Source organism: Falco biarmicus, chromosome 14 (assembly GCF_023638135.1).
Source record: "Falco biarmicus isolate bFalBia1 chromosome 14, bFalBia1.pri, whole genome shotgun sequence".
Taxonomy (NCBI): Eukaryota; Metazoa; Chordata; class Aves; order Falconiformes; family Falconidae; genus Falco; species Falco biarmicus.
The window spans coordinates 15,892,737-15,907,768 of record NC_079301.1 but is presented as its reverse complement, the minus strand read 5'-3'; the positions used below and the strand labels follow the sequence as shown (position 1 = coordinate 15,907,768).

Sequence of the window (15,032 nt, the reverse complement as noted above, 5' to 3'; positions counted from 1 at the left end):
CTACTTAGACTTTTGTGACTTTGCTAAAGCACAGGAGGAAGGGTGCCTTTGAGAGTACCCGTGTGCCCTGGAGAACGGGGATGAGCCGCCTGGAGAGCTCAGCACTGCCTTTCACATCCCTTGCTGAGAAAAGGCGGCTGCGAGCTCTGTGCTGCTCTTTAATTGTAAAATCGCATCAGCCTGAACAGCAGGGCTTAAAAAAAGTACATGGCTTTTGTGAGGAAGCTCTGTATGGAGTACATTGTTACCTGCTTGGCAGCTTACAATGGCAGAACCAGGCTTTAATGTCATAGTGGATTGGATGGGTTTGTAGGACTGGGAGAGTTGGGTTCTGTTCCCAGCTCTGCTGCTAGTTGCTGGTGCCTGTATAACACCGTCACAGAAAGAGGTGAATGCAGTGTTTCACGGGGTCCTGGCAAGAGAATGTTTGAGTGAGAGTGTCTGGCTTTGGTCAGGATGAAGGATGTTATAAACCTGGAGGGTTTGCACTGAGAACAAATACTTCAGTACCTGATTTTCAAGTAAGGGTTATCCAAACTCGTCCTGTTTTGTGTGGCACTAAGCTATGAGAGGGAGAACACAGAGGAAGAAGTGACGCTGCAGCAGTGAGGAAAAGGAAAGTCAGTAAGTTGCTACTGGCCTTTTATGTCATTAGCAGGAGCTTCTAAAAGCAAAAAGCAATGCATTTTAAATCATCAGGATGTTTTCAGCAAAATGAGAATGGAAATGAAAATTGAAGTTAACTGAAACTTTGTGTGCGTAACTTCAGCTGAATGTTTTTGGTTTTGGGGCTTTTGTTGAAGTAAGAAGTCAGTTGGCACAACCAGCTGCTGCGTTTGCATTGGCCTGGGGGGTGGGTGGCAGGAGCAGGTAGTCTGATCCACACCACGTGGGGTGAGGGTATGGGACGGTTTCCCTTCGCCTGTCAATGCTGTCATGAGAGTAGATACATTAAAAGTATAGTTTTGAGTAATGAGTTTCCCTTCTCTCTTGAGCTATGTTGGTTTGTTTTATAAGTAACGTTCGTTTCACAACAAGATGTTACGTGGAAGTTTATGTATTAGAGATGGATGAAAGCAGTCAGTGGCAACAGGCTTAAAATATGGTTCAGTTGCATGGTTCATGTGGTCACAGTGCAATTAAAGCTGATTTACTATAATGGGAAAATTAAAACCTTCCATTTATCAGGGTTAGTTTTGAAGGATTAAAGAGAAGCCTGAAAAAATGGTAAACATAATTTAAAGTCAGTAAAAAACACTGAAAAAAAAGGACTAGACTGATATTCCACCTTATGTAGAAATTTTGACTCACTACGTTTGTTTAGGAAATAAATAAAAAAAACCACTTAATGAGTGAATACTATTGAAGATGTATATGAGATGAAGAATGTATGAGAATGTGTAACACTTAAGTGTTTGAGAACTGATAGTGTAAATGCAGAAGAGGAACCTTTAACCTTACTTGGTTGAATTTGAGGGAGCTACATCAAGAGTAAAGATGTTCCACTTACATGTAGCTGGATATGATCAATAAATTCTAAAAATTACACATTCAATCAAATCTATTAATTTTAGATAATGTATTTGCCTATTGATGATCTGCCTTTGCAGTGTTTTTCTTTGGTTATAATCTTGGTTGACTTTCAGGCTTCATTTTTTCCAGAAATAAAAAGGATTGTATTAAAAGGTCTCTGATATGTGAGGAAGGAGGTACGTGCTGATATGTGTGAATATTCTAGGATTATACTGTAACTAAGATGATTTAAAATAATGGAAGAAAAAAATGTAGGGAGAGGTAATGTTTTATTATGTCATTATGGCTGACATATCTTCATTTTTAAAGCAGAATATCAGAAAACTGTTTCAAAATTTTTCATTGAACAGAACATCAAAGGATGCCTTTTTGTATTTGTACAATTCCTGTGTTAAGCTTGATTGCATAGGTAGCATGTTGTAGTTGTATCCTGTTGTATATAAAACATATCTCTACAGTTTGAGTAGGCTGTAGGAAAAAAAAAAAAAAGCAGCTGTGTGGAACTGCCTGGAAAAGAAAATGATAAAAGTCACATCTGTTGTTTATTTTTTATTTTTACATAGCATAATTAGCAGAGGTGGATGGAAAAGTTTTTAAGGATGAGATTTGGATCAGATGCCAATGTACGTTTTCCTCCAACAAGGAATTAAAAAAATTCAAAACTAGTTTATGGGGACAAGTAGGTAACGTTAAAACAAACACTTGGTTTATTTTTTAAAGAATTAGTGTTCTGGGGATTAAAAGAATGATATGCTAAAGAAATGGAGTTGAGCAGGCCTAGTGCGCTCTATTTAGTATCTGCATATTCACATTTACATGTAACTAAAAAAGGTGTATAAACTCCTTTATTTGCCAATAGCTGCTTCAGGTTTTTCACATTGCTATAAAACAAAGGTTCTTTTCTTTTAATTAATTGCATTGCATTTCACAAGCTGCCTTTCACTATCTTGAAAAAATATATCTGTATCTAATATTTCTTTATTATTGTTTTGCTTTCAGTTGATGGTTGCATTGACTGGTCAGTGGATCTCAAGACATACATGGCTTTGGCAGGTGAACCAGTCCGAGTGAAATGTGCCCTTTTCTACAGCTATATCAGAACTAATTATAGCATGGCCCAAAGCACAGGTCTTAGGCTTATGTGGTACAAAAACAAAGGAGATTTAGAAGAACCCATTATATTTTCTGAAGTTAGGATGAGCAAGGATGAAGATTCAATATGGTTTCACTCGGTTGAGTTGCAAGACAGTGGTTTCTACACATGTGTTCTAAGGTGGGTATTGTGTTAAAATGTAACTAAGAATGTATAGATTGTCTTGGTTAAAAAAAAAAATGTTTAGATTTAGCTCTCAGGATTGAGATATTCTTCCCATTAATATATACTCATTATTTTTATTCTCATGATTATATATGTCACATAATGCTTTGTCTCAAAATTTGTTTCCCTTGTAATTATAGTTACCTCTTGCAACAGCTGTAATTAAACGTGTGCTTTCACTTTTTTTTAAGTCCAACATTTGCAAATTCTCATTTTGCCATAAACCTTCAAAACTAGATATCTCTTAAATCATAAAGTATGGTTAAGTAATGCTGTTTTCAGATCCTTTGAGTTATTCAAGAGTTAGACACAGTTCCAATTATTCTGATGGGGCTGGCCATGGGGAGTTACAGTTCTGTCTAGTTTTGAAGAAATGTTTATTTTAATATACAGTTATGATTTCTCATAAGTTTAAGCAGACCTTGTTTGGTAAGGCACTGGAATGTATGTCTCAGAATTATTTTGGAACTGTTGGATGAGCCTTAAATTAAGCATGGGCTGCAGCTTGTGATTTCCATCATGTGGATGTTAATGTCAGCTCTATGCCTAAAATGAGAAGATAAAAAAGGAGGACTCTTCAAGAATGAATGAATAAATATTGCTTAAGTGGTTCAGTTTTAAATGAAAAGTTTACAGATGCATTATATGATTTGGTTTTAAACTATTTCGTTTCAGAGAATGAATATTGCTTCATCCTTGTCTGCTGTTCTATGCTGAAATTATACACAAGTTTCGTGAATTTATTATCAAATATTTGCAGCAAAATAACAGCACTGTTCAGAGCCCAGAATTGTCTGTCTCTCCATCTCTGCTAAGTCTTGATTCTGATCCTAAAGAGCGCTATTAAAATCAAAGATTGTGCTGTGGCACGTGGTGGTTTGTACTGGGGACCATCATCCAGTTTAAATACCAGTTGCATTTGCCAAACTCAGTATTAGGTCTGTTATTCTTGTATTAGCAGCTCTGTCACAGATTTGGTGTAATGTGAACTTTGTAATTTTGAAATGTTATGGGAAGATAGTGATTTACATGTTTCAAGGGAGCTATACTTTTTTCATAAGAAGTCACTGTTGTGATAATCAGGTTACTAGTTTAATACTCTGGAAATTTTAATCTGCATCCTATGTGAACAATGAAGAACTGATCTTGGATCAAATTCTGGGTCGTATTATTTTTTGCATGCAATTTCAAAACTCTCTGCTCATTAACATGACAAAGTATTGGTAACAAATGGGCAAGTTCTTAAATAATTCATGCATTCTCCTCATTTTCAGATAAAAACTATATGGCATACTTCTTGGAAGGCATTACACAGCAATAAGATCTTCCTTGTCAGTTATGCAGTTTTCCTGCTTTGGCTAGAACTTTCTTATATAATTACCGATATTTTTGCTTTTTTCAAATTTATGGTGGAGTGCAGAATATTATATATAGTGGTTACACATAAAAGATCATATATCTTACTTTATTGAATTATCTTTTTCTTCCAAAGATTTGGTAATGTATCCTTGTTGTTATTTTTTATGAAATCATAGGTGGCTTAAAATAGCTGAAGAAATAGCAATATTAATTTATTTCAATTTAATTAAAATTGTGCTAGATGTAACCTTCTGAAATATGATCACACTTTTGTGGTAGACTGTCCACACCATTAACTGTGTAATTTCAGCTTTATTAATCCATTTTTTTGGAGGGGGATAAGCAAATTTTTGCGTTTTAGTCATTAACCAGGATCTTCTGCTTTGTGAGAACTAAGAGGTCCCAAATAAGAGCAGAAATTCTAGAATATATTTTTATTTCCTAGAAACATTAACAATTTCTGCTACAAACGTCATCTTTTGTAGACTGAATGGAAACTGGTAGAGAAAACTCAGTGCAGTGGAAATGAAGAGGTGACTGTGTCCGTCAGTGTGCAGCAGTGAGTTTAGGGTTGTGTGCGTAACCGATTGTTTTGGTTTGGTAGCTGAATGAATAAAACTGGGGAGGAAAATGCTTTTGATTCAAGATAAATGTAAAACTTCTGAAGTTTTTCTCAACGAAGTTTTCGTTTACTTTCTCTGAGAGAAATTCAAAAGTAATTTCGTTCTGAACTGCGGGCCACTCACCAAGGAGGTGGGAAGCTCTGGTGCAATTCCCTTTGCTGCCCGAAGGATGGAAACCCACATTTGTGTGCCCCAGGGGCTAGGGTGTGCTGCATTCAACCACGTGAAGTCTCTTGCCTTAGAACTGTTGTGTCTGAAACTTGTATTTGTCTATGCAAAAGGCTGCAAGGGAATGAGATGCTTGGGTGCAGGGCTGAGGCTGAGTGGGGACAAGAGGTCCCTGTCTCAGAAGTTTATGGCTTGAAAGGAAGGACACATTCTCAGGATGGGAAGATCTTCTCTGACATAAGGGAATTGAACACCAAGGGTGTTAGCACGTTGTACATAAAGGTTGTCACAGGCAATAGTGAGAGCTATGCTAATTCACTCTCCCCCAACTTACCTCTTTTTTTCCAAGTCAAAACAACATGAGAAATAAGAAAACGGTATGGGGAAAAATGGCAACTGCACATTTCACTAGATTTCCTATTTGTTGAAAAGGTTCTTCACAATTCTAAAAAAGACCCCATTTCTCAAGAAGCTGCATTTTCTGGTTGCTTATGGGTGCTTGTAGGACTGAGGCATAAGTATCTTTGAAAAATTGGGAAGAACTTTTCAGAAGCTGCCTGAAAAAGGGGTGGGTGTGAGCAGGTGAAGGATAGGCTAATATGACAGTTATTTGGAGATGGGTAAAAATTAAATGTGTCAGTGAGTTCTTTCTTGTACAGAGTTGTCATTTCAATAATCATAATGTCTGTTTTATAAATGAACCCGTAATACTGAATACAATTAAGGAATATTAGAGCAGCCTTAATGAAAGAGATTGCTTCTTCAGGCTGAAGAGGTCGGATACCATAATTTAAATATTGTCTCTCCTTTATTAACCAATTAGACATTGTTCCATGGGGGGGGGGGGGTGGTGTGTATAATAGGAAGAAATTATTGTTGCGTTTAAACTTACTTCTCTCTTCTCACAATACATTGCACTGACATTCGGATGCAAAAGGAACTGTGGTTTTTCTTCTCCTGTGTTAAGCATGGCTGTAACATATTAAGGGGTGCTGATTCTGCAGGGACTTTAAAAAAAACACAGAACTGAGCTGTGTCATCTAATCCATATGAATTCCATGGATTTGCTTTGTTCTTAGATGCCTTTTCTGTGCCAAATCAGGGATATTACTACAGCAAGATCCAGTGACAACCAAAAGGGGTCCTGACTAATGGATAGATGTATGTTTCTTTACAATTCCCAGATAAATGCTGGGACACTTGTATTGTGACTTCACCACCCAGTATGGAAATGCTGTGTTCTGGAGGTCTGTATGTGCTGCAGGCCCTGGATATGCCATTAATCTTCCAGCACCCACCAGTGCTACTTTCAGATCAAGCTGTCAGCATTTCTGTTACAGAGGTTTGATGTTCTGGGATTTTTGCATCAGCACGCTGGATTGAAGCATCTTCACTGAAGGATTCAGAGATGAGAACATCAAAGCCAAACATGGAAATGAAAACAGATCTAAATGCATAGGGTGGCCCTAAAGTTCTGCTTACATAAGACAGTCATTGGCCATATCATGCACTGCTTTTGCTCTCTGAACAAATACATTTGTTTTTCTGTGTTAAAAGCCTCTGTTTTTTGAAGAGGGAACAAGAACTGGGCTTACTTGGATATTTTTAACCTGGTAAAAGAAGAGAAGATGAGCTAGGGAAAAAAAAAACTCAGCAAAGATTAAAGGTCTTTTCCAACCTAAATGATTCTATGATTCTAAGCTTAGCTGCACCTTTGCCCTCAGCAAGGGACCACTCCTGAAGCCCTTTCCTCAGACTGGGCCCAGCTTTGACATAAACTGAAGAAGTACTGAATAAATGCTTTATAAGCAAGATCAGTAAGAGCAAAACATTAGTGCGTTTTTGCTGTTAATTAACTGTTGGTGAAATAAAATGACTCAATTTCCATAATGTGAATCAGGAGGGTAGACAGTCTGGGCCTTGAGGGGGTGCAGGGAAAGCAGGAGTGGAGGTTTGTTGTTGCCAGACTGGGTGACGGAGCCAAACCTCAGATTTTGTACAGGATGCAGAATAACAAAGGAATAAAGGCTTTGAATGCCTATGAGGCAATAAACCTGCAGATCTTTAATACCAGCATTTGATGCCAGAGGACTGCTAACAAATCAAGTTAGGAAATCTGCGTATCCTTTTTCCCTTACTTTGTCCCTATCTGCACAGTTCTTAATGGAGAGTAGCATTGCTATGGACATGCACAGAGGAATCAAGCCTTTGCCGAGCCACTGGTGAAATATTGAGATATTACTTTCTAAGCAGTAATAAAATAGACCGATAATAGATTTTTAAGCCTTCCAGCTTCTGAATTTCTGTGGAGCGCATGACCAGCAAATCAAAATCAGATTTAGACAGCCTGGAGGGGCTGCCAGTAAAACTTAATTTGCAGCATAACCTTTCTGCTCTCACTTCAGTGGGTCTGAGGCAGAGCTGAGGAACTTGTTTCAAATGCCTGCAACCTGGACTGCGGTATGCACTCATCATCCCAGGAAAAGTTGCACCATTTTTCTGTGCCCTGAAAGTCTGGCTTTGAAGTGAAAGGAAAGAAGAGGGTTTTTTCAGGTCCAAACAGAGGCCAAATAGGAAAACTGGACTAAACTGTGACACAAAAATGTGCAGGGGTAAGGCCACTTTCTCTGCAGGCATCTCTCATGTTTCTTACAATATGTGTTTTAATACAGTCATTCATTCTGTTGGTGGCAATATCTTCTCATTACAGAATGTTTCATTTTCAGGTGTTTTGGCTTTATTCAGTGCTCAGCTGCTCATGACAAAGGTGATTTTGTATCTCAAATCCCTCTGAATACAGTGTTGTAATTCCATTTTAGTCATGGGATACCTCCTTCCATATGCTTCACTGGCAAGTGCTTTCTTTTCCCATAGACTTACTCTGAAAAGATCCAAAGATGATACTTTCTAGTGGGCCAGTGTCTTTGATCATAAGATGTCCAAGAGGAGCACATCTAAGTAGCTGATGGATTAGGTTATCTCATAGTTACCTCTCAGACTTGCACACTGGCATGTGATCGCCTTTCGTGGCTGTACTGTCCCAGGCATGTCTGTAGAAGCCAGCTGAATTTCACATTTGGAGCAAGTGCATGGATTCAGCATGGCATACGCTTCCCAAGCTCTGTATGACACTAACATTAAATGTCATGCATTAAAAGTGTGTGACATTTCCCACATCAGAAATGACTGGTTCTGTATAAACAAAATCTCTGTGATATATAGTATTCAATACTTAAATACACTGTTAGAGCAGATACAATATAAAGTCAGTATGATTCATGATAAAATAAAATTTAACTTACTGAGGTTTTGGCGTTATCAAAATGCAAGAGAAAGTGGAATCAGAATGCTTCTACTTTTCTATCTGAAATTGTGTAAAAACTCATGATGCTCCTGCAAATAATTTTGATGACATTGTCTTTATTGAGAGAAATCAGTTCTATCTGTTCTTTTGAACACTTACACTTGCAGAAGAACAAAGATTTGTTTCCTTTCCCTGGTGATATGTATATTTCTGCTCACTCACCACCCTCTAAAGCTTTAAAGAGGAAATATCCATCCCCTGTCTTTCTGAAAGCCAGTGTTTACTGTTGGTGAGAAGCTGCAGGAACCATCAGGGCTTCGAGCAGAAATGCTGTGCTGCTCTGTGGCTGGAGAGCATCCAGCGACTCCCCTGTTGCAGCAGCACGCACAAGAATGAGACATTGTGTATCCTTCAGTTTTCCTAATAGTAAAATCCCAGACCTTTAAATGACTGGCATTACTTTCTAGCCCCTACAGCCAGTCATAGCGAAAGCTCCATGTGCTGCTGTGCCTCAGTAACTTTTTAGCTCACTGTCACTGGTTGCTTGTGAAAGAGGTGCCTTCCCCGGTGGGCTTCAAACCTTGTGTGGTGGAGAGAAAGGCTGCAAAGTGGAGTGACAGCTTCTGCATGCAGGAGACCTACAGCTGAGATGCTGTTCAGGCCTCCTTCCCCATCTCCTCTCCAACGTGTCAGGAAGTTTTCATTTCCCTTCGGTTCCCCACTTAACAATAGAGGAGAATGTGCTCCCCCAGGTACCATCCTGTGGAAACCCGCATCAAGCCAGCTGTAACTGTACCATGTCATTGTCAGTAGGCAATGTTCTACGTGTCCTGTGAGTGGACAGACAAATGGGTTTCCTCAGAAAATCCATCATGCCTGAAGTACAAGGTGACAGAACCAGAGGGAGTTAAATTGGTATTTGATAAGTGATCCTGGAGGTTGATTTCTTCTTTTCTGGCAAGCACTTTAAGGGAAGACACAGCCAAGAGGACTCAGCTGCAGAACCCAAACAGCTCTCATTGCAAATCAGCATAAGGACATTCACTTCAGGATTCTTCATGATAGCCTTCCTTGTAATACCCTATGAGATGGTAACTATCCACTGTTTTACATGCTCACTTGCCCACATACAAACTGGGCTTGCCTTTCCTCATTGCATCGGCATGAAGAAGGATGTGCTCCACAGGTTTTATTCCCCAAGGCAGTAATATTGGTGAGGTTTAGCAATGCAGACAAGTCTGATGGGTGTCCTGAATGCAACTTTCGTTTTGCATGCTGTCTAATAAAAAGTGTAGAGGAGTAGATACACTAATTCACATACTGTGTGGGTAGGAAGAAATAAAGGAGAAAGCGTTCAGTGCTTTCAGAAGGAGGGTATTGCAAATACAAGATTATTGGAAGGTGATTTCTTAATACTTTCTAGGGAGCAGTCGTCCCTGTGCCTCAGATTTATGTCATTTGTAATGGACTTTTCAGTAAGACAATATAATTTAACAGTAATATCCAGAGTTCTAATAGAAAATCGTTAGCAAATGAATGAAAAGGGCTTAGTCATTTGCAGTAGCAAACTTTAGGGCAACTTGCTACTTTGTAATTCTTAAGGGCAAGGAATAAATTTTCCCTGTGAGCAAACCCAGCCAATTACAGGACTACTACTGGCACAGGATGTGCTGAAGCTGGGAGACCAGATAGTTCATGAACTTAGGTGTGATACACTGAGATAACTTGGTGTTCTTTCAGTTTCTCCATTTCTTCTGCGTTCTGCGTTATATTTTCATATGTTCACTTCTAATAACCAACATTTTTGAAGACTTAAAAACAAACAACCCACAAACCCAAGGAACACTGGTGACCTGCATGATTCAACTTAAATGCTTGGAGATTTTCTCTCTGTGCCTGAGTAGTCCCTGTTGGAATGACTGGTGATTTGTTTGTTTTTCAGTTGCTTCTGTCATGATGCAGAGTCAGCTGGACCAGTGCATGTGTGTGTGAGGGCAACCAGAAAAGAAATAGCTTCTGACCCTTCACCATGTGCAAATCAGGCTCGCTGTCACTTACTATTCTCAGAGAGACTTAAGAAACATGATACTGAGATTATCCCTGAATTTTCAAATCATGGCCTTGCTGTTACGGGCTGTATCAGTGACCGTACTAGGCACATCCTGACATTTTTGTGTCACATTTTCCACTTCCTAAGGATGGTAGGTGAAGTCCAACTTTAAATTAAACTTAATCTAAGCTTTGGTGAGGGATACCCAACTGTGAGAAACTACCCAACTGCCAGATCCAAACATCTTTTCTTTCTCTGTCCCAGTATCCAGGAAGCCTGAAAATTCCCTAAATAGGCCTAAACTCACAGCAGAGAGTACAGGTCTTGCTTTTAAGTGCCTCTGGTGAGAACTATATTCCTGATTAACTTGAGGAGACATCCCTCAATATCTGTTTTTCAAGCTGTCATCAATGTGAGCCTTTCAAAACTGCCTTTCAGTGACTTTGCTCAGAAGTTGTTTCTTTTGAACAGGGATGGTATAGCCTTTCATCATTGTAAAACATGGGCCTCTGGGACATGTAGTATGTTTTAGTCAAGCTCAAATTGTTGTCTTGTTTCCAGTGAGTCTTGTGTAGTGATTGAACCTTAGCAGAAAAAAAGTACAGAAAGAATAAAAATTCTCAGAGTGATGTAAGGTTAGCTCAGCACAAATACTTTTTCTGCTTGAAGGGAATGGGGACTTGAATGGTACCTTGGTCTGGATTCACAATGCAGTTGTCTGTTGGAGGATCAAAGGAAGCAGAGCTAATGCAAGCATATTAGATTTGTAACGTCGTACTGTTTTAGCACTTCGTTTTCTGGTATCATATTTCCATGATGTTGTTTTCTTCTACTAGTAGATCTTGAAAACCACTCAGACATTAACGGAGAAGTAACATGTAGTTAGAATTTCTCCTTATCATGCATAGGAATCGGTATTAGAATTGCAATTATAACAGCAACAAGCAAGGAAAATACAAGGCAGGAATGTTTGAAGTTGTGCCAAGGGCAGGTACCACACACACAAGCCATGGAATCGCTGCACCTCTTGGCCTGTGGTTCAGGGACCAACTACAGCAGTGCCAGCCATCTGTTGAATTATTCCTCTTCAGGCATTGCGCTCTCGCTTGACAAATCGATAAAAAAAAAAAATCCAAAAACTTTGAAGGATCTCTGTTGTAACTTCTGAGTGTGATACTCATCATAAATGGGAAACTGATCTTTTCCAGACGATGACGCCAAACATGTAGCAGTGGTAGTCACCGAGATGTAAGTTAGTACTTGAATGAAACCTTGGAAGAGTAAGTAATCACGGAATGGTCAGGGTTAGAAGGGATCTCTGGAGGTCATTTAATCCAACCCACTCTTAAAGCAGGTTCACCTAGAGCAGGTGAATAATACATTTGTTTTTAGGAAAGCTGTTACATTTGTGTAATATAAAAAAAAAACCATAATGGTAAGTAATAAATCATTTTTCTTTAACTAGATCACCAGACCATGATCTTATTGATCTGAGCGAAACAAACTCAGATACCAATGAAACGGCCTGGTAACCATTCTGTGAAGTTCAAAATTTAGACAGGAATAAATCTATAAAATTCTCATGAAGAGAGGGGAAAACAATCAAATGCTCAATTAAGTCTGAAAGAGGATAACATAGCACATTTTTATAGCAGCTGGCAGTGACTCTGGTAGTGCATTAATTGCTGTGGACCTTCAGATGGACAAAGACGGTTGGTGGTGTAGTTATTGCTGTTACTGCTTTAACTCAGAACAAGCAAAGGTGAATGTAAGGGTTGACCTATACAGTTGGGCAATCAGTATTTCAGTGAGGCAATAAAAATGTCATTAAAACAGCCAGAGTGTTTAGGTGTGTTGGCAGAGATCTAAGTCTGAGTTGGGCTGTTCCCTGAGCACTGCTTTGATAAATACACTTCTCAGCTCTTGGATCTACCAACACAGTCTCAGTTCTGAGATCAAAGTCTTAGAATGTAATAAAAACCCCAACACTTAATGAAAAATGAGCCTGCAAGAGAAAAATAAATAAGAAAAAGTGCAAATCCTCTTGTATAAATATGCAATTCAAATTTAGGGATTTTTTTAAATCTAGTAGATATAAAATACCCAACCATTTTGCTGCCTCCTTCCTCTGTATAAGAAAATCAGTAAATGGAGGAGGAAGGTTCTATGCATACTAGAGACAAGATTGTTTTACTTGACTCTTAACAAACCACCCTCACATAGCAAGAACACAAATGCCAAGTAAGTTTTTTCCAAAGTTGTGAATATTTCCTCTAATTTGAATTCATCCTTAGGGCTGATGAATTGTCTTGAATCCAAAACAAGATGAAAAATAATTTAACAATTGACACTTCAATTTCAAACATCCCTCTTATCCGTTTCTTTATATCCTCCCTTTTTCCCTCTGGTCCTTGCTTCGAAGTCAAGCCAAACTCATAATTTTTCTTGCTTTTGTTTTGAGACCTGTTAAACTCCCTTGGTTTTCCCTGTGGTTTTCTATTGGACTCGAAGCTGGCTTCAGTTTGTGGTTCAGAACAAGTTCCAGGTGGCCTGGGGTTTACAGATGACTTGCCACCAGAACAAAGGAAAGTGCTTTGTGAACTCTGGCAAAGCTAAACCCTTCTTCACATTTCCAGTCGAGAGAGTAGGCCCACTGTATAACTAGTCCCTTGAAATAGGGAATTACAAATCTTAGTTTAAGTGTGAAAATATAAGACTTCTTTCTTTCTTTGTACGACGAAGCGATTCTTTTCTTCCCTCTTCCTGCTCCCCATATGACCACTGCTACCTCCTGTAGAAATGGAATCTACTGGAAATCAGCTGCCCCGAAAAATAAATGGTTTGGAAACCTTTCAGAAAAGACAAATTATTAAAAGACTCACTTTCAGACTCGTAAGCTTATTTCCCTTATATGTGGAAAGTGGGCTGTCTGCAGTCTGCCAGGTTCATTTGGTCCCAATATTCTCTGCTTATACACAGCTCTTCTTACCTGGCCTTGCAGTACTGAGATCACCACTGGAAGCCCTCCAGCATCTTCCTCCTGGAAGATGATTCCCTTTAGCCACCAATTCTGACAGCAAAACCCAGGTTACCAGCTTTGCTGTTGTTATCTACTGTTCTTCTTGTGTTCCACCCTTCCTCATTGAATGTGGTCATATAACCTTTCCTGCCAGTCTGCAAACTGCTGGGAGTACTGACCTGCCCCACCAAACTCCATGACCATGTACTGAAAACAAAGGTAGATCCTCCTTTTTATAATTCATAGGCCATCTGATTAGCTTTTAAAAGAAGAAAAGTAATGAATGAAGGATTCATGGTAGTCAGTCTCCACACCTTTACAAAAAACCTAAAAAATCAAAAAAGACCCTTACGCTACATAGTTTAAATGCAGCTCATCAAGGAGAACCCTTGTGGACACAGAGGTCCTGAAAACAATTGTAACGAAAGAACTGGATCCTTGCCAGACTGCAGCAATATGGGCTTCCTGAGGGACCTCTGTAGGTGAGTTCCCATCAACTCAATGACCTGTGTGGTGGCCAGCACCATAATATTCCTGTCTGTTCACCCAGGTGGTAAAAACAGCGCTGTCGTGACCATCGTTTGCTTTGTGACCCACTTCCTGAGTTCTCCCTTGAGCTGTCACCTTCTAGAGAGCCCCATTATGTGCCAGGCCCCACAAGGGAGGAAAGACAGCGTGTTGTCTTGTACCAGTGAAACAAGAGCATGGTCTTCTGGAAATTCCATTTCAAATTACAAGGGCGTTTTATGTGTAGGAAAATTAACAGGTTCATTTACTAATTCCCGCATAGTATGAACATGGTCAATTCCATGTCAATACTCTGGTTAAAACAAAGGGAATGTATCTTCTTAGGAAGTTCTGTCTCATAGCATCTGAGCTCACAGAAAAATGGTAGCCATGGGAGTCTCCAAGAAAAAGTCAGTACAGATCCATCAGCAGCTCAGAGGACTGAGCGATGAAATCCATTCCCACAGGGGCACAGCTTGCCTAGCACACGGAGGAATGGCTCACGCCTTGTACAAACTTCGGCTCGCAGTCTTCTGCCTCAAACCTGAGAAAAACAGTGAGGCTGATCAAACTGCTGTTTCCTTTTGCACATGCCTGAAATAGGATTGTTATTCCAAACTGACTACACTAAGAGAAGGCTGCTGCTTCATTCATGCGCATTCCTGCAGAAGTTGCCCTTTTCTGAATTACCAGCAGTAGCGCTAACGTGAATGGCTGGTGAAGAAGCATTCATGAAGCTTTCAAGTCTCTTGCTGTTGGCTTAGTGAGGGCTTTCTTCATCATGAGCCTGAATAGATTTATTGTCTTGGTCATGGAGTGTGAACAAAAGTGATAGTGCTCACCAGGCACTTAGTTTTCTGAATTCTATCTACTCAATTCTAATTGTAACTAATGAAAAGAATACTACATTTTTAGGTCGTGGTTCCAGGAAGCATTTTAAATAGAAGTAGCCTCCAGCGCTGTTCAAAATACAGTCTAAATAATGCAAGATTGTTAGCAGAAAATACAGCACTATTAAATAACGCCAAGTAATGGACAACTGTTCAAAGTCACTGTTCCTGATTAGCCTGGATCATTGTTACTGAGCACATGTGACCTTATTTGCACTCAGTAATACTTGTAGTCATTCAGGAAAGTTAAACAATCATTAC

General features: G+C 39.3%; 1 protein-coding gene across 2 annotated transcripts in view; it reads left to right on the top strand.

Moving 5' to 3' along the window:
* Positions 1-15,032, top strand: part of IL1RAPL2 (interleukin 1 receptor accessory protein like 2) — a 392,772-nt gene that overhangs the window by 195,398 nt on the left and 182,342 nt on the right. For both annotated transcript variants that reach the window (XM_056360133.1, XM_056360132.1), the window contains exon 3: positions 2,533-2,806. In XM_056360133.1, the coding sequence (XP_056216108.1) occupies positions 2,533-2,806 (274 nt within the window). The remainder of the gene's footprint in view (positions 1-2,532; positions 2,807-15,032) is intronic.